Source organism: Rhinoraja longicauda, chromosome 2 (genome assembly GCF_053455715.1).
Source record: "Rhinoraja longicauda isolate Sanriku21f chromosome 2, sRhiLon1.1, whole genome shotgun sequence".
NCBI classification, from domain to species: domain Eukaryota; kingdom Metazoa; phylum Chordata; class Chondrichthyes; order Rajiformes; family Arhynchobatidae; genus Rhinoraja; species Rhinoraja longicauda.
The window spans coordinates 35,087,024-35,104,733 of record NC_135954.1 but is presented as its reverse complement, the minus strand read 5'-3'; the positions used below and the strand labels follow the sequence as shown (position 1 = coordinate 35,104,733).

The 17,710-nt window shown below is 40.4% G+C and overlaps 1 protein-coding gene across 1 annotated transcript in view; it reads left to right on the top strand.

Annotated features, from left to right (window-relative positions):
* itga8 (integrin, alpha 8) overlaps positions 1-17,710 on the top strand; it is a 222,036-nt gene that overhangs the window by 124,058 nt on the left and 80,268 nt on the right. Inside the window, exons 19-23 of the mRNA XM_078417154.1 lie at positions 3,621-3,688; positions 3,937-4,084; positions 6,179-6,271; positions 8,599-8,678; positions 11,681-11,761. Of these exons, the coding sequence (XP_078273280.1) occupies positions 3,621-3,688; positions 3,937-4,084; positions 6,179-6,271; positions 8,599-8,678; positions 11,681-11,761 (470 nt within the window). The remainder of the gene's footprint in view (positions 1-3,620; positions 3,689-3,936; positions 4,085-6,178; positions 6,272-8,598; positions 8,679-11,680; positions 11,762-17,710) is intronic.

Below are 17,710 nucleotides of genomic sequence, written 5' to 3'. Positions count from 1 at the left end.
TTTCACACTTCTGTACCTCTTGCCTGATGGGAGAAGGGAGAAGGGGGAGTGACCGGGGTGAGACTCATCCTTGATTATGCTAGTGGCCTAGCCGTGGCAGTGTGAAGTGGAGATGGAGTCAATGGAAGAGAGATTGGTATGGTCGGGGCAACGTCCACAAATCTATGCAATTTCTTGTGGCCCACAGTCGTCTTGGTCGAAGCAAGGGCGGCACGGTAGCGCAGCGGTAGAGTTGCTGCTTTACAGCGAATGCAGCGCCGGAGACTCAGGTTCGATCCTGACTACGGGTGCTGCACTGTAAGGAGTTTGTACGTTCTCCCCGTAACCTGCGTGGGTTTTCTCCGAGATCTTCGATTTCCTCCCACACTCCAAAGACGTACAGGTATGTAGGTTAATTGGCTGGGTAAATGTAAAAATTGTCCCTAGTGGGTGTAGGATAGTGTTAATGAACGGGGATCACTGGGCGGCACGGACTTGGAGGGCCGAAAAGGCCTGTTTCCGGCTGTATATATATGATATGATGATATGATATGATGCATCCCGATAAAATGCTTTCCACAACGCATCTGTAGTTTCATTGTGTGGACTGCAATAGGAAGTTATCTACTCAGGACAACCTATTCAAATCCAGTTAGTGATAGCCAATAAATCCTGACCTTGTCAAACAAATCACATCCTGCGAATAAATATATTAAAAACCGGAGTTCATTTCTGCTGTTGTGGCATAACATTGGTACACAAAAGCACAGAGCAAAAAATTTGGGGAAAAATAAATTTATTTGTGATATTGCAAGAAGACTTTAATAATTCCCTTGGCTTATTATTAGCTCTCAGTCCTTTAGTTTTTGCTGATATTCCACTTAAGGTTCACAAATTAATTTGACTTAGTTACATTTGCTTATGATTTATTACCATTGTTAATATATACATCAGCATAGAACATGAGTTGGGTTTCTCACTGTTTAATAAATTTACTTAACATAATTACATCAGAGGATTGTTTCAAACAATGTTTTGGTGGACCTGTCAGAACGTTTAAAAGATTTATCTTACGCACCTTTCAGATTTACACCCCTTGCATGCAATATTTAGTTTTTCCAGCAGTTTCATTACTAAAGAGAGGCCTTCATGCATACTTTTCACTCTGCACTTTTGTTTAACCCTGGCTTCAGAAGTCAGATGTATAGTTCCACAGTTGTTACTGTTAGCATAATAATAAAATACCTTTAATTAAGACACGCAGTGCGAAAAGATGCAATCAAAAGTGATTAAAGAAAAGAGATTGTGCTTTAAAAAGAAACAAGCTGAGGGAAAGCTGTTATTGATTAAATGTTTATGCTGTTGGCACAGTTCAGATTTTGAAAGTACTTTGTTTAAATGTTTTACACCTTTCAGATGTAGCAATTGAGATGACCTAAATGCAATTATGAGTTCATATGTGAGAAATGGGTTTAATTAAAAAAGATTTCCAACATGAAACCAATTAAAATTTAGTCTAAATATCACTAGATGCATTAAAAAGAGAGTTAGATAGAGCTCTTAGGGCGAGCGGAATCAAGGGACATGGGGAGAAGGTAGGAACGGGGTACTGATTGTGGATGATCAGCCATGATCACATTGAATGACGGTGCTGGCTCGAAGGACCGAATGGCGAACTCCTACACCTATTTTCTACGAATCTATGTTATTAAAACTTCACGGGCGTAATATGGAGGTAAACTGTTGGGAGGATATTTCACTGAAACTATATTGATTCAATTTAAAATTTCAATTAAGAAAATTCACTGTGGATTAAAAGGATCTAAAGGTGGGAAAGGTTTTTTGGTTGCAGATTATATCACTTTCAAGGAAAGCGAACAGGAAATTTGCAATCACAAATCATAAAACACAGTGCAATTGAAAAGTTACCGTACCCTTGCACAGCTCCAGTTTTTACAGATTGAGCCTTTTTTACGGGAGGCATGAGACCCTCTGGGTAGTCATTCCAATAAGCCAGTCACTGGAAAGTAAATCCTAGAAGACTCTTTTGTTCTTTCCCAATTTTATTGGGCAGGCACAGTGTCGCAGCAGTAGAGTTGCTGCCTCACAGTGCCAGAGACCCGGGTTTAATCCCAACTATGGGTGCTGCCTCCACGGAGTTTCCATGTTCTCCCTGTGATCGCATGGGTTTTCTCCAGGTTGTCTGGTATCCTCCCACATTCTAAAGGCATGCAGGTTTATCGGTTAATTGGCTTCTATACAATTGCCCCTAGTGTGTAGGATGCAAAAGTGGGAGAACATAGAGCTGGTGTAAGGGTGATCGTTGGTCGGGCGCGGGCTTGGCGATCCTGTTTCCCCGCTGTCTCTCTAAACTAAACTAAACTTAACGCAGAAGCAGTATGTCAACATAAGCTGGCGCAAATCCCACAAATGATTTATTTTTGTGTTTGTTGTGAAATCTGTAACATTCTGCCAAACTATGTGGATGCATATCATTGTGGCCAAATTTGAGAGTTGTGTTTATACTATTCCCCATGATGGGTTTTATGACTCTAGCAAAATAAGTTGTTTTTGGACATGTGATATCCTTGAGTTGCTGTTCAAAAAGGTGGAATCTGGAGCAAGACCACGGCATATGTAAAAGTGTGCATTTTAGGAAGTAGCCCTTCCAATGTTTCTCTAATGAACGGGGCTGTAATTTATGGAATGTAATGTTTTTGTGGTATTTGAAACTCAGCGAGTGTTTCAATTTGGATCACTTTGGTTTCCTGTATTTTGCTACCCAGAACTCAGCAACATTTATTTTCAACTAATTCCCATTTCTGATTTAGGTAGGTGAGATCTTTCTTCCTGGTGAAAGCTTAGCTCTGGGGAGAAAAAGATTGATGAATGCTTGAGTTTTGTGCTTGTCAGCTATTAGCCAGTTTCCTAAAAAAAACTGCATATCATTTTAGGAGGGAAACTCCTGTGTTGGCTCATTCAATCAATTGTTCGCTTCATTGATGGGAGATAAGTAAAAGGTCATTGTGTGAATGTAACGAGGTTATGTGAGGAAAGAAGATTTACTGAAAGTAAACTTAAATGCCTTGGATTATAGACAGGCCAATAAATTGTTTAAGTTGAACTTATTCTAACTTTTGGCATTCGGCTGACTACCAAATGTTTGTGGAATTTTGTTAGTTCTATTTAATAGCAAAAATCAGAAAGCTTAATTCCTACAACATCGAGTCAAACTCCAATAGCTGAGTTTAAATAAACAATTGAAGCATAATTTCCAAGACCAATAATGGAGAGGATTTTCCCACCAGAACAAAAGAACGTTCCTTTAGTCAGAGGGTGGTGAATCTGTGAAATTCATTGCCACAGGCAGCTGTGGAGGCCAAGTGAAGAAATATTTTTAAGGCGGAGATTGACAGATTCTTGATTAGTAAGGGTGTCAGGGCTTATGGGGCGAAGGCAGGAGAATGGGGTTGAGAGGGAAAGATTGATCAGCCATGATTGAATGGCGGAGTGGACTTGATAGGCTGAATGGCCTAATTCTGCTCCTAAAACTTATGAACTTTGCATTGATCATTGTAGTTTCCATTTGAATAACAGTAAATGGTAGACTTTATCATTCCAACCATTATTTTATCACACAGGCACATATTCTCCTGGACTGTGGAGAAGACAATGTTTGCATCCCAGCACTTAAACTTTCAGTTGTCCCGTAAGTTGAAGTTGACAATTATGCGCGCTGTACATTTGCCTAAAGATCTCTGGTATTTAAATAGTTAAATACTTGGATTTTCATTGTGACTGTGTGGTGATGATAATTTTTATTTTCAATAAGAGTCCAAAGAAGTAATATCTTTATTATATGTGTAGTTTATTTGTGATTGTAAGTGCTGTGAATTTGATTGGAAGAAGGTAATGATTGAAACACACTGATGGTTCACTTTTTTTACATCTTCACAGTGATTCACATCAGGTAGTAATTGGAGATGAGAACCCTCTCACTCTAATCATAAATGCCAGGAATGAAGGAGAAGGAGCCTACGAAACAGAACTCAATGTCATCATACCATCAGAAGCAGATTACATTGGGGTTGTTCGCAACATGGAGGTAATTAAAGAGGAACAGTAACATAGCAGCTACATTACAGACTGGTAATCCAGAGCTTTGGACAAAAGGCCTGGAGACACGAGTTTCTCATATTAACACAAGGAAAATGTCAATTAATGGACCCCTCATTAAGAAAAGGTTACTTTTACCAATCATGATTGGGTTGTCCTGAAACTCATTTCCATCAGGAAAAGAAATCTACCGTCCTTACCTAGCCTAGCCTACATATAATCCCATGCCAGTTGTTTTATTTTGCTGCTCTCTGGAATAGTCAAGCAAGTCTCAGTTATAATTTCAAACCCTGAAGTACAGAGGCTTATGCAAGTAGATCATCATTATCAATTTTCCAAAAGCTCTTAGGAAATAGCTATAATATTCTGGAAATTTATGCCCACAAACTCTGAAAGAAAAAGATTATATTATAAGTGATATGTGCAGAATTAGGCCATTCAGCCCATCAAGTCTATTCCACCATTCAATCATGACTGATCTATCTCTCCCTCCTAACCCCATTCTCCTGCCTTCTCCCCATAACCTCTGACACCTGAACTAATCAGGAACCTATTTATCTCTGCCTTAAAGATATCCACTGGCTTGGCCTCCACAGCCGTCTGTGGCAAAGTATTCCACAGACTCACCATCCTCTGACTAAAGAAATTCCTCCTCATCTCCTTCCTAAATGAACGTCCTTTAATTCTGAGGCCATTGCCTCTAGTCCCAGACTCTCCCACTAGTGGAAACATGCTCTCCACATCCACTCTATCCAACCTTTTCATTATTCTGAATGTTTCAATGAGGTCCCCCTCTCTCTTCTAAACTCCAGTGCCGTCAAATGCTCATCATATGTTAAAAGAATAGAACTGAAGGCACAATGGCTGATTTGTCTGTGCAGGAACAACTTTTGTAGTTTGTTAAATAATAATTCTACATTGACATTGTTTCCAACCAAAGTCTTGTAAGGCCAGAGAGTGGTGAAGGTGTGGAATTCTCTGCCTCAGAAGGCAGTGGAGGCCAGTTCGTTGGATGCTTTCAAGAGAGAACTGGATAGAGCTCTTAAGGATAGCGGAGTGAGGGGGTATGGGGACAAGGCAGGAACGGGGTACTGATTGAGAGTGATCAGCCATGATCGCATTGAATGGCGGTGCTGGCTCGAAGGGCTGAATGGCCTACTCCTGCACCTATTGTCTATTGTCTATTGTCTATTGAGTCAGAAGATCAAACACTGTGGAAAATGCTCTTTGTTCCCAACCAGTCTAGGCTGAGTTTACTGTTAGAAATACAACATCCAAGCAATTATATACAAGTAATAGATAATAAAGAAATATGATGAAGGATGTAAAATTGAACTGAAGTGCACTTACTTTATGGAATTGTACCTTTTTATGTTCAGTGACCAAGTTTCAAAACTAATAGATAAATGGGACAATTATTTTCTGAAAGATCATTACTTTGCATCACCTTATATTGTTGGAGTATATAGAGAATCATAATTCTTTCACAATGAGGTTTGCTATCCAAATATAATTTAAACAACCGTACAGGCTAATGCTGTAAAATTTAATGATTACGATGTAGTTCTTTATTTTCCACCTTTAAAGGACTTTGATGCTTGCAAAGTTTCCTGTGGTGCCAAGTGTCCACACATCTGTTGTATTCCATGCTTGTTAACGTCCTGAAAACAATGCACATCAGAACCAGACCTCAGAATGCAGTTTGGGGACTTGAACAGTGCACCAGATACACAGAGTTCATGTAAAATGTATGTGGCTCATGAGGCCCCTTGCCTAGTACTGCGTTTTTGTTTGTAACATGGACCAATTTTTTTTTGGCCTGTTGGGAATAGCCTATGCTTTGGTTTCCACCTGTTTTATTGTACCTTTGGTGTTTCGTGGGAATTAAGTACAGAGTATTTCTTAGAATTACACCATCAACTGTACAAGTCTATTTACCAAGTAAGTTGTCATTGTGTGCCACCTAAACTGGAACTATGTCTGTCCAGAAAAAGTACATCTGAGTTTTTAATGCTGAAAAAATAAACCTTTCTGAAGTTGCACAAAGCTCATGGTTTTGGTCACCTTTTTCTTTGTCCCCCAGGCATTGAGCAAGCTAAGCTGTGCCTATAATGTAGAAAACTCAACTCAAATGCTTGTCTGTTATCTGGGAAATCCCATGGCAGCTGGAACCAATGTAAGTAAAAATAAAAGGCATTTAAAACTTATTCATCTTTTTGCACATGGTGAAAATGGCGGATAAAACGAGAAGCTATCACTGAACTGCATTTCCAAGTATTAATATTTAAGATGTTTTTAGGTTTGTAATTTTATTGTGTGTACTGAAATACCAGAGAGGAACTTCAGACAAGCGTTTGGAAAGCATTGGCTCTGAATTGCATTTGTGCATCATTTGAGCAGGTTTCACAAGCTGGCACATTGCTTCTCTTTTCCCATGCTATAAATTATTTGGCAAGCTTATTTTCACAAACTGTGCCCTTTATTAATGCAGCTATCATAACAGCATCTCTTGCGTTTGTGTCATATGAACCAGGTAAGCTTAATGTTCCCAGGCTGTGTATCCAAACAAAAAGTGTAACTCTTAAGTACTGTTTAATAACCTATTCACCCTTGTCCCCCTTTTGGTATATTGATGAGGCCGTTTGAACCTTGAATGGGATTACTGAAGGAAGGCTTCGCATCTAGCCAGATATAACCAAAATTAAATTTACGTGTTAAGAAACAAATATTTATAATTTACATATAATTAATATATATTATATATATATATTATGTAATATATATTATTTAGTATATAAATAACTATATAACAAATATATTTTTCTGAGCTTAAGTCTAAATTTAGACAATTGGTAAAGCAGACTGTGGCAGAAAGTAATAATTTCACCAGTTAAAGAACATAGTTGATAGCAAGAATGCATTGGATACGTTCTTTCAAGAGAATGTTATTGACCAAACTGTTTCCCTGTTCTTGCTTCGTAGTTGTAAATTACATTGGGTGCAGCAAGAAGTTAGGATAATGTTGTGTGGCAGGCACTTGTTTTGTACCAAAATTGTCAGATCTGAGCCTCAATCTATCCCCATGTTGATCTCTAAAAATAGACGTACAAACATTCATACTTGGATGTAAATTTATGTTCAGCAGTAATTTTAACATCTGATTCGAGTTAATTGGATCGTTAATTCATTACTAATAATAGAAATGTTAAAAGTGATGTTGCCAGGGCTCGGGGGCTTGAGCTATAGGAATAGACAATAGGCAATAGGTGCAGGAGTAGGCCATTCGGCCCTTTGAGCCAGCACCGCCATTCAATGTGATCATAGCTGATCATATAATGATACCAGGAAGAGGTTGGACAGGCTAGGACTTTATTTCTTGAAGTACAGGAGGCAGAGAGGTGATCTTACAGAGGTGTATAAAATCATGTGGGGAATAGATAGGGTGAATGCACTGAATCTTTTATCGTAGGTAGAGGAATTATGAACCAGAGGACATAGGTTTAAGGTGAGAGGGGAAAGAATGAATAGGAACCTGAGAGGCAATTTTTTGCTCATAGGGTGGTGGGTATATGGAACGAGCTGTCAGAGGAGGTAGTTAAGGCAGGTAATATGAAAGCATTTAAAAGATACATGGATAGGAAAGGTTTAGAGGGATGTTGGCCAATGGTCGGCAAATGGAGCTAGCTTAGATGGAGCACCTGTAGACGTTGTAAACGTGGATTTTAATAAGGCATTTGACAAGTTCCACATGGTAAGCTGTTGTGGAAGGTTAGATCACATGGGATCCAAGGAGAGATAACTGAATGGGTCAAAAATTGGCTTCATGGAAGAAAGCAGAGGGTGATGGTGGAAGGTTGCTTTTTGGACTGGAGGTCTGTGACTAATAGTGTACCTCAAGGTTAGGTGCTGGGGCCCATTGCTGCTTGTCATCTATATCAATGATTTGGATGAGAACCTCCATGCAAGTTTGCAGATGACACAAAAGTGGGTGGTATTGTAGATAATGATGATGGTTGTCAAAAATTGCAGCAGGATCTTGATTGGTTGGGCAGGTGGGCTGAGGAATGGTTGATGGAATTTAATATAGAGAAATGTGAAGTGTTGCATTTTGGGAGCACTAACACAGGCATAACCTACACAGTGAATGGCAGGGCTTTGGGGAGTGTTGTAGAGCAGAGGGATCTAGGAGTACAGGTACATAGTTAATTGAAAGTGCCGTCTCAGGTAGATAGGGTAGTCAAAAAGACTTTTCACACATTGGCCTTCATTAGTCAGTGCATTTAGTATAGGAGTTGGGAGGTCATGTTGCAGTTGTATGAGACGTTGGTGAGGCCGCGTTTAGAATATTGTGTTCAGTTTTGGGCACCATGTTATGAGATAGATATTGTGGTGGATTTAGTTTGTTTGGTGCCATTGTTTATTGCTGTGGTCCACAGCAGGAGTTGGACAGTAGCTCCAGCATTTGTTGATGGTGAATACCTTGATTTGTTTTCTTCTCTCTAGCTGTCAGTCGGGCTGCGTTTCTCGGTTCAACGCCTGGAGAAGGTAGATGTCAATCTCAGTTTTACCCTGCAGATCAAAAGGTGAGTCGCAAATCGGTCCCGTTGCCATCCATTGAAATAAAAATGAAAAAGGAGCAAAATGGCCTTCACTCAGTGAACTAGGATGAAATCTATCAATCTGCCTCAACTCAATTTGGACGACCTTCTGGAAGAATGCACTGTACCCCATTTATCATCGGCACGTAACAAACAATATGTATACGCAGCACGTTAAGCAAGCCAAAAGTACACAGAGCTGCTCATAAACTGCTCAAAGATAATGGCTTGCCGTTTCAAATACAGTAGCGTTTAGAATTTGTGTGAGCAATTAAGAAATAATCTTGCACCATTTTAGAAACTCTTTATCTCCCTCTCTATTTCTCTTTAACATTTTTACTATTCCGGTTTTTATTGTATGATTAGAATTGCCCATTGTAAACACTCTTATCATTTTTGCATTTCTCTGTAATCTCCCTTCTTATTTTCACCACTTTTGCTCCCACTACATAGTGCCTTATATAATTCACCGTGCCATGTAATGTTCCCTCTCCAGTTTGTTAGCTGTAAAAAACTCAATTCCTTCGTTGACTTCTCAAGAATTTTAATATTCTCCGTAAGGAACACCACTACTATTTCCTTCCCTATTCTTCCTGAACTCTTTGTTTCTGGGAATATCCTGCCACTTTTTGAGCCATGTTTCTCTCTTAGTCACCACATCAGGTTCCATGTCTGAAGAACGATGCTATTAGGTGATCTTTCGGGTCAGGACCTGTCTGAGGATGGGTCCCAACTCGAAATATCACCTATCCATGCTCTCCAGAAATGCTGCCTGACCCATTGAGTTACTCCAGCACTTTGTGTCCTTTTTTGATTAGCTTGGGCCTATTTTCACTGGAGTTTAGAAGAATGGGAAGTGGTTTTATTGGAGCATATTCTGAGGGGAAACAATGGAGTGCATATCAAGAGGATGTGTTCCCCAGAACACATCAGGAGATGGGGGCCACTGTTGCACAAAGAATGATCATTTGTTTCCAATGGGGATGAGGAGAGATCCCTCCATAAGGCAGTGAATCTTTGGAATTCTCTATTCCAGAGAACTGCAGAAACAGAGTACTAGAATATTTTCTGGATGGAAAATTCTCAGCATTTGAACTACAAGAAAATCATGTGAATGGAGAAAGAGCAGGAACTGTGTTTTCAAGATTCAAGATTCAAGATATCTTTATTTGTCATCCGAAAAAACATTTTTTTTTGGACGAAATTTAGTCACCCACAGTCCAATAATAAAAGCAACAAAACAAGCAAATTACACAACCCCAAACAACACACAAAAAAAAGAAACATCCATCACAGTGAGTCTCCTCCAGTCCCCTCCTCACTGTGATGGAAGGCCAGAATGTCTTTTCCCTTCCCCTGCCGTCTTCTCCCGCGGCCAGGCTGGTGTCGTTGCCACGTTCCAGGCCGCGCCAATCATGGATCAGCCATAATCTTATTGAATGGTGGAGCAGACATAAGGCTGTGATCGGTCACTTCTGCTGCTGTTTCTAATGTTTGTTCAGTAAATTTGTAAGATTAAGAAACATTTAGTCAGGTACATGGATGGGACAGATTTGGAGGGATATGGGCCAAACGCAGGCAGGTAGACTCATGTAGATGGGACATGTTGGGATGGTGTGGGCAAGTTGGGCCGAAGGGCCTGTTTCCAAGCTGTATGACTCTATGACTCAATTAACTGATAGAAGAATATAAAATTGTGAGAGGCATTGATAGCGTAGACAGTCAGAATCATTTTCCCAGGATGGAAAAAACAAATAGTAGGGGGCATGGCTTTAAATTGAGAGAGGTAAAGTTTAAAGGAGATGTGTGGGGAAAGTCTTTACACAGATGGTGGTCTGTGCCTGTAACCTGTGGTGGGGGTGGTGGTTGAGGTAGATATGTCAGTGGCATTTAAAATACTTTTATTAGGCACATAGATATGCAGGGAATGGAAGGATATGGGTTGTGTGCAGGTGGATAAGTAATATATTGGCATCATATTTGGCTGAAGGGCTTGTTCTGTTCTGCACGGTAGTGTTCTTTGTTCCATGTTCTAAATTTGGTTGCTATGTCGGGCAGCTTCTGTGCATTAAAAAAAAGCAAAATTTATCTATTGTCATTTCATATGCTGATCAGATGCTAAGGGTCATGTAATCCTCTACATTAGCCTAGTACATGATTTTTAAAGAAATGGTTTTACTTTTAATTAAACCACTTGAAAATGTAACTATGTAAAAATGTCTCTGATAAATAATTATCGAGCAAGCAAAGGCAAAAGCCAAAGCGGTTCCTTTTGCAGTTAAACCACTTCCTCTGAATATATTATCATAAATAAAATAAGAATAGAAAAACAAGGATGGGTCGAGAGGTAAATCGATGCAAAAACATCCGGATTTGAATGAATCTCTAAGCTGTTTGTTCATCATTCACACTCTCTGAGTATTGCAATTTTCAAAGTAAATGCACAAAATAATTTAAAAACCAGAGTAGTAAAATGTAGAATAAAGGAACAACAGATGAAGATTTACTTGCCAGGCTTTGTCCTGATTCCATCACTTTTCCAGCCATCTCCACCATCCCCTTCTCCCACTACAATCAGTCTGAAGAAGGGTCCCGACCCGAAATGTCATCTATCCATGTTCTCCAGAGATGCTGCCTAACCCGTCGAGTTACTCCAGCCCTTTGCTTTTTATGAAAAGGCCAGAGTGGCTGGATTGTTATGAAGTATCTTCATGAGTTCAATTGAAATCTGGATTTTGTATTCCCTTCCCTCAATAAACATGAATAAATTGCTTTTGTTATTTTGGCTCTCAAATCAATCTTTAACAAATTCTTTGACAAGCTTACAAAATATTTCATTTATAAGCTGTATTTGTGATTAAAAAATCTAGCACGGTATAATTCATCTAACATATGTTTTTAATATAATTTCTCGAATTTTGATTTCTGCATTGCAAAGGTGACAAATTGAATTTTCTCCTCATGCTTTTATCTGCTTTGCTTTTCAGTTCAAATAAGGACAATCCAAACAGCAACCTCGTCCAACTGCAGATCAATGTCAGTGCTGTCTCTCAGGTTGACCTTCGAGGGTGAGTGTACTGACACTGTCCTTCATTACTTTGAAACCGGTTCTGTAAACTGCAACAGTATTGTTTATTGCTGTGCATTCATGGTTACTCAGAATACTTTGATTAATCAAGAAAATGTGAACCTTGACGTTGGCCAGTGCCACAGTGGCATATTCCCCTCGAGTACTCCCTCTTTTCTCATGTTAAAATTCACCAGGTTTCAGAATCAGGACAATAATCCGACAATCCTGCTTTAAGAGTTGTGTGGGTTGCTGGCATGAGTCTCTTCTCTCTGGTATCTGCTGCCTGGGACTTCCTGCTTTTCACCTCCTCCTCCACTTCTGCTTTCTATCACTTTGATGACCTGTTTCGTGAACTCCTTCAGCAGTAAAGCACCCTCCGCACACAGCACAATGGAAACTGCCGTAAATAAGGACAAACGGCTGAGTGAGTTAAACCAGACTTTCAGTAAAAGCAGTGAAATTTGGAGAGTTTTATGTAACAGGCAGTCAGCCTGGTATTGACAGTTTTTAAACACATCCCAAGGTACAAAGTAATTGGCATTTGGTACAAAAAAAAGTAATCTGCACAATCATTTACAAAGGGGTGGCTTTTATGAATCAGTCCTTTCAATGTAACCGTGGCTCTGTGACCAGCCCTGTCTCCTGCAGGCCAAAAGGTTATGGGTTCAAACACTATCTATACTGGCAGTCAGTCTAGTGCATAATAGACAAATTATTTTGAGGGACAATTTTTTTTTCAGATGAAGTCTTGCCCCCACTCTCTCAGTTGGATAGGAAACATCCCATGGTCCTCTTTCAACAGAGTCTCCTGGTACATATTTATCTCACAAACCAACACTGATGAAGCTAATTATTTGTTCATTATGTAGGGAGCAATTTGTGTTTGTACTGGCTGCTGTTAGCTTATTATATTATTTTGTCTAAATATATCTTTAGATGAATATATATATATGGGCAAAATAGACTGGGAGGAGCCAGAACAAGGTGGTGTATATATATGGATATATGGATACAGGGACTGGGAGGAGTTAGACGCAGGGAGGGAGAGGATACAGTTCTTACCAGACCTGCGATGAGAGCTGTGAGCAGACGGGGGGGGGGCAGAGCAGCCGGCTACGACTTGTATGCGGAATAAGTACAGCCTGGTATGTTCATCTCCTTGTTTGTGGAACTACTTCAATAAACAACTAATTAAACTGGGAAAACGACTGGAAGATCTCTCTGTTGGGGCTTGCGTTAAGATCACTCCGACTCCCTGTAGAATAATGGCAATTAGAAAAGAGTTTACTGGAAAAGACTGAAAGTTGCCATTACACATTATTTATATTTCGGTTTTAGGTTTACTGCAATACCGAGGTACGTGAAAAGTTTTAGTTTCCATGCTATCCAATTAAATGAGATAATACTATACGTAAATACAAAAGATAGAACAAAATGAAAAATACCAAAACATGGAATGTAGTTTCTCAGCATCGTAGCATAATGGTTCCAGAGAAAAAATTCCAATGTCTGCAGTGAGGTAGGTTGGATAATCGGGACTGTACCCTAGCTTATGGAAGGACAGCTCGGAAGTTTGATAACAGAGGGGATAAAGTTTTACATAAGGAAATAGGCACTTCGGCCCACCGAATCCATGCAAACCAGTGATCAACCCATACAGTAGCACTATTCCACAAACTGGGGACAACGTACAATTTTACCGGTCAATTTACCTATAAACCTGTACGTCTTTGGAGTGTGGGAGGAAACTGGAGCACCCGGAGAAAACCCACATGGTCACAGGGAGAACGTACAAACTCCATACAGACAGTACCCTTAGTCAGAATCGAACTCAGGTCTCTGGCGCTGTAAGGCAGCAACTCTACCACTGCTCCGCTGTGCCGCCCACTACTTCTGTACAGTTGTTTGTGAGAACATGGTGTGGTTGTTGTGTTTCCTCCATTACAAATGGAGACTGAATAGTAGCCCTGCGTTCCTTGTGGCTCCAACAATCTTTTTTATATTACAATTATTTTACTTTTAATTGACAAAGCAAACAGAAACGGTAGAAGAGATCAATGCATTGGAGATGGTAAGCCTGGATATCAGGTGTATGAAAGGATGATATAAAGAACAGCTGGAGACAAGGGTCAGGTAGACTGAAAATTGCTAAACCTAGAAAACAAATGGTGGGAGTTTCTCATGTTGGTGGGATGTGTATAGGTGTCTGAGGCAGGATCATTGTTATTTTTTTTTTAAATCATGTATGATTTTGCCTTGGTGTTTGGAAATATGGTTACATTTACATGTGATCATAGAACATAAAACAGCACAGTACAGGCCAATCAACGATGTCTTTAATCAACATTTTGGCAAGTTAAAGTAATCTCTGCCTGCACATAATCCATTTTCTTCCATTACCTGCATATTCATCTGCCTATCCAAAAGTTTGTTAAATGTCACAGTTGCATTTGCCTCCACCACCACCCCTGGCAGAGTGTTCCAGATACCCACCACCCTCTGTGTAAAAAAAAGACTTAGATCTGCACATCTCCTTTAAACTTTGCCCCTCTCATCTTAAAACTATGCTGTCTGGTGTTTGACATTTCCACCCTGAGAAAAAGGTTCTGACTGTCTACCCTATTTATGCCTCTCATAATTTTATATACTTCTTTCAGATTTCTCCTCCGTCTCCAGTGCTCCAGAGAAAACAATACAAGTTTGTCCACCTCTCCTTATAGCTAATACCCTCTAAACCAGGCAGCATTTTGGTAAACCTGCACCCTCTCCAAAGCCTCCACATACTTTCTATGAAGGGGCAACCAGAACTGCACACTATGAATTATTGGGTACTGGCAATTTGGAAGACAACAACAACATTTAGGAATGCAGAAACTGATGTAACAAATGGGTTGATAAAAAGATGAATTAAATTCACCATAGTGAATGGTAAAGGGCTTGTCCCACTTAGGCGATTTTTTAGGCGACTACAGGTGACTAGGTTAGACAATAGGCAATAGACAATAGGTGCAGGAGGAGGCCATTCGGCCCTTTGAGCCAGCACCGCCATTCAATGTGATCATGGCTGATCATTCTCAATCAGTACCCCGTTCCTGCCTTCTTCCCTTACCCCCTGACTCCGCTATCCTTAAGAGCTCTATCTAGCTCTCTCTATCTAGGTTGTCGCCACACGATCGCCGGGGTGTCGCCTGTATGGTTGTGAGTAGTCTCCAAAGAGTCGTAGCGTTTTTCTGGTCACCGCTGGATTTTCAGAATGTTTAAATTTTTTGACACTGGGTTTGACGCCAATGACCGTAGCTTGACGTATCCTGACGTAGGTGCTGTCGTAGGCTGTCGCCAGGTGACGTAGATTGTCGCCGGTGCTGACTTCGGTGAATTCCATTGGTGACCACCTACGTCAGCCTACGTCAACCGGTGACAGTACCGGCGTCAAAACCGGAGGCGAAAATTATGTGAATTGTCTTCAGTTTTCGCAGACAGGGTCGTAGCTTTTCGTAGCTTGTCGCAGGTGGACGTAGGTTGACTTCGGTTGTCGTAGGTTGTCGCCTGTGTGGTCGTAGGTTGTCAGAGGACGTAGGACGCCCTACTCACGACGATTGGGTCGCCGGTTGTCGCTAGCTTGCCATAGCTTGAAGTCGACTTGGTGGTAGGTTGTCGTGGACATTGTTGTAGGGGGGGTCCAGTCGCTGGTTTTTCGGCGACCTTCTACGACTATGACAGTCGCCTAAAAAATTGCCTCAGTGGGACAGGTCCTTAAGGTTGTTATTTTCAGTAGCCGTAATAAAGACACATTATTTGGACAGGGAAAAAAAGTAAAAGGACAAGAGGAACCATGCTCTGGAAATAGACAAATAAATGACTAAGGAAAAATAACACAGTGATCACCGAGAGAAGCCAAAAGTAAAATTTTAAATTGTTGCTCAATTCCACACTTTTGATGCTAGTTTGAATGTGGTGATGAAATGGCCCACTGTCTCAAATGGACACACACACCCATGCAATATGCCACCATCAAAACTTTCACTGTGTGTAAGCAACAGTATTCTTCTAACATGTATAATTTTCCATTATGCAACTTATTCTTAGGATGAAGGGAATTAAAGCTCCCTATAGTTTTATGTGTGTTCATATTTTTGAGCTATTTTCTTGCCTTCACTTTTATCTTAATGGTATTTTTTAATGAACCCTTTTAAATGGCTGTTCAAATTCTACTGTGCATGTCTATTTTCAGTCTTCCAGGATATGTGCTGACCTGGATTCAACAATGAAGGGAATAGGGCTATTAAGTGAAGGAGCAGTGCGATGATTGATAGTACAGTGGTAGTGTGCCATTAATTTTCAATTTTCTTTTCCTTTATCTGATTGCAGCAATGCAAAATCACATACTTGGTTATTGCTCTCCAAGTTGTTTTAAACTAAATCATATAGAAACAACTGGCTTCCACCCAGTCTGGCCAATCTGTCTGTTTTCGTGCACCTTTTTAATTAATCACTTCGTAAAAGATATCCTATGTCTGTAGCATAGAAAATAGGACAATACGGCATGGGAACAGACACCTTGACCCACAATGTCCATGCTGAACATGATGCAAAGTTAAATCAATCTCTGTCTTGCTATTGAGGGCGTGCAGCGTAGGTTTACTAGGTTAATTCCCAGAATGGCGGGACTGTCATATGTTGAGCGACTAGGCTTGCATACACTGGAATTTAGAAGGATGAGAGGGGATCTTATTGAAACGTATAAAATTATTAAGGGGTTGGACACGTTAGAGGCAGGAAACATGTTCCCAATGTTGGGGGAGTCCAGAACCAGGGGCCACAGTTTAAGAATAAGGGGTAGGCCATTTAGAACAGAGATGAGGAAAAACTTTTTTAGTCAGAGTTGTGAATCAGTGGAATTCTCTGCCTCAGAGGGCAGTGGAGGCCAATTCTCTCAATACATTCAAGAGAGAGCTAGATAGAGCTCTTAAGGATAGCGGAGTCAGGGGGTATGGGGAGAAGGCAGGAACGGGGTACTGATTGAGAATGATCAGCCATGATCACTTTGAATGGCGGTGCTGGCTCGAAGGGCCGAATGGCCTACTCCTGCACCTATTGTCTATTGTCTGTCTGCTTGTGATCCATATCCCTCCGATCTCTGCATATTCTTTAGCTAGTGCCCCATGAAATAAAACAAACATGCATACACTAAACTATGGCAAAGCTTATACAAAACTACAGCAAAGCAAAGCAACACCAATCAATAACTGACATGAAGAAAATGATCAGTCTTTGTATTTAGGGTCTAAATACGTGTTTGCAGACACGTCCTGTGCATGTCCTGTGAACCCCCCCCCCCCCCCGCGGTATCCTTGACAGTATCTCAGCAGGACAGGCAGCATTTCTGGATAGAAGGAATGGGTGATGTTTTGAGTCGAGACCCTTCTTCAGACATTTCATGGCTGCTTGTGGTCCTTCTAATTCCCTGCTTTAGTTCCTTCCTGCTTGCTTTGTATTCCCCAAAGGTCCTGCCTGATTTCATGTTCCCAAACATTACATATGCTTCATTCTTTTTAACCAAATTTACAACCTCTCTGGTCATCCAAGGTTCCCTTATCTTCTATCCTTATCCCCCCTCCTTACTTGAACATGCCAGTCCAGAGCTCTAATGAATTATTCTTTAAACAACTCCTACTTGTCACATGTGGATGTACTCAATAACATATCTGAAAACTTTTAAAAGCCAAGTTATAAAGTGAATACAAATAACAATAGAGGATTTTTTTAAAACCCATTGTTCTTCCTCGCATTTTTATTATTCACCTTTATCCAGTTATATTTGGATTACTGGAGAGGGACAAAGTTCAAAGGTGGGTATGGGGAAAGTTTTTTACACAGAGTCGTGGGTGCTAGGAACGTGCTGCCAAGGCAGACACAACAGTGGTGCTGATGTGGCTTCAATAAAGGC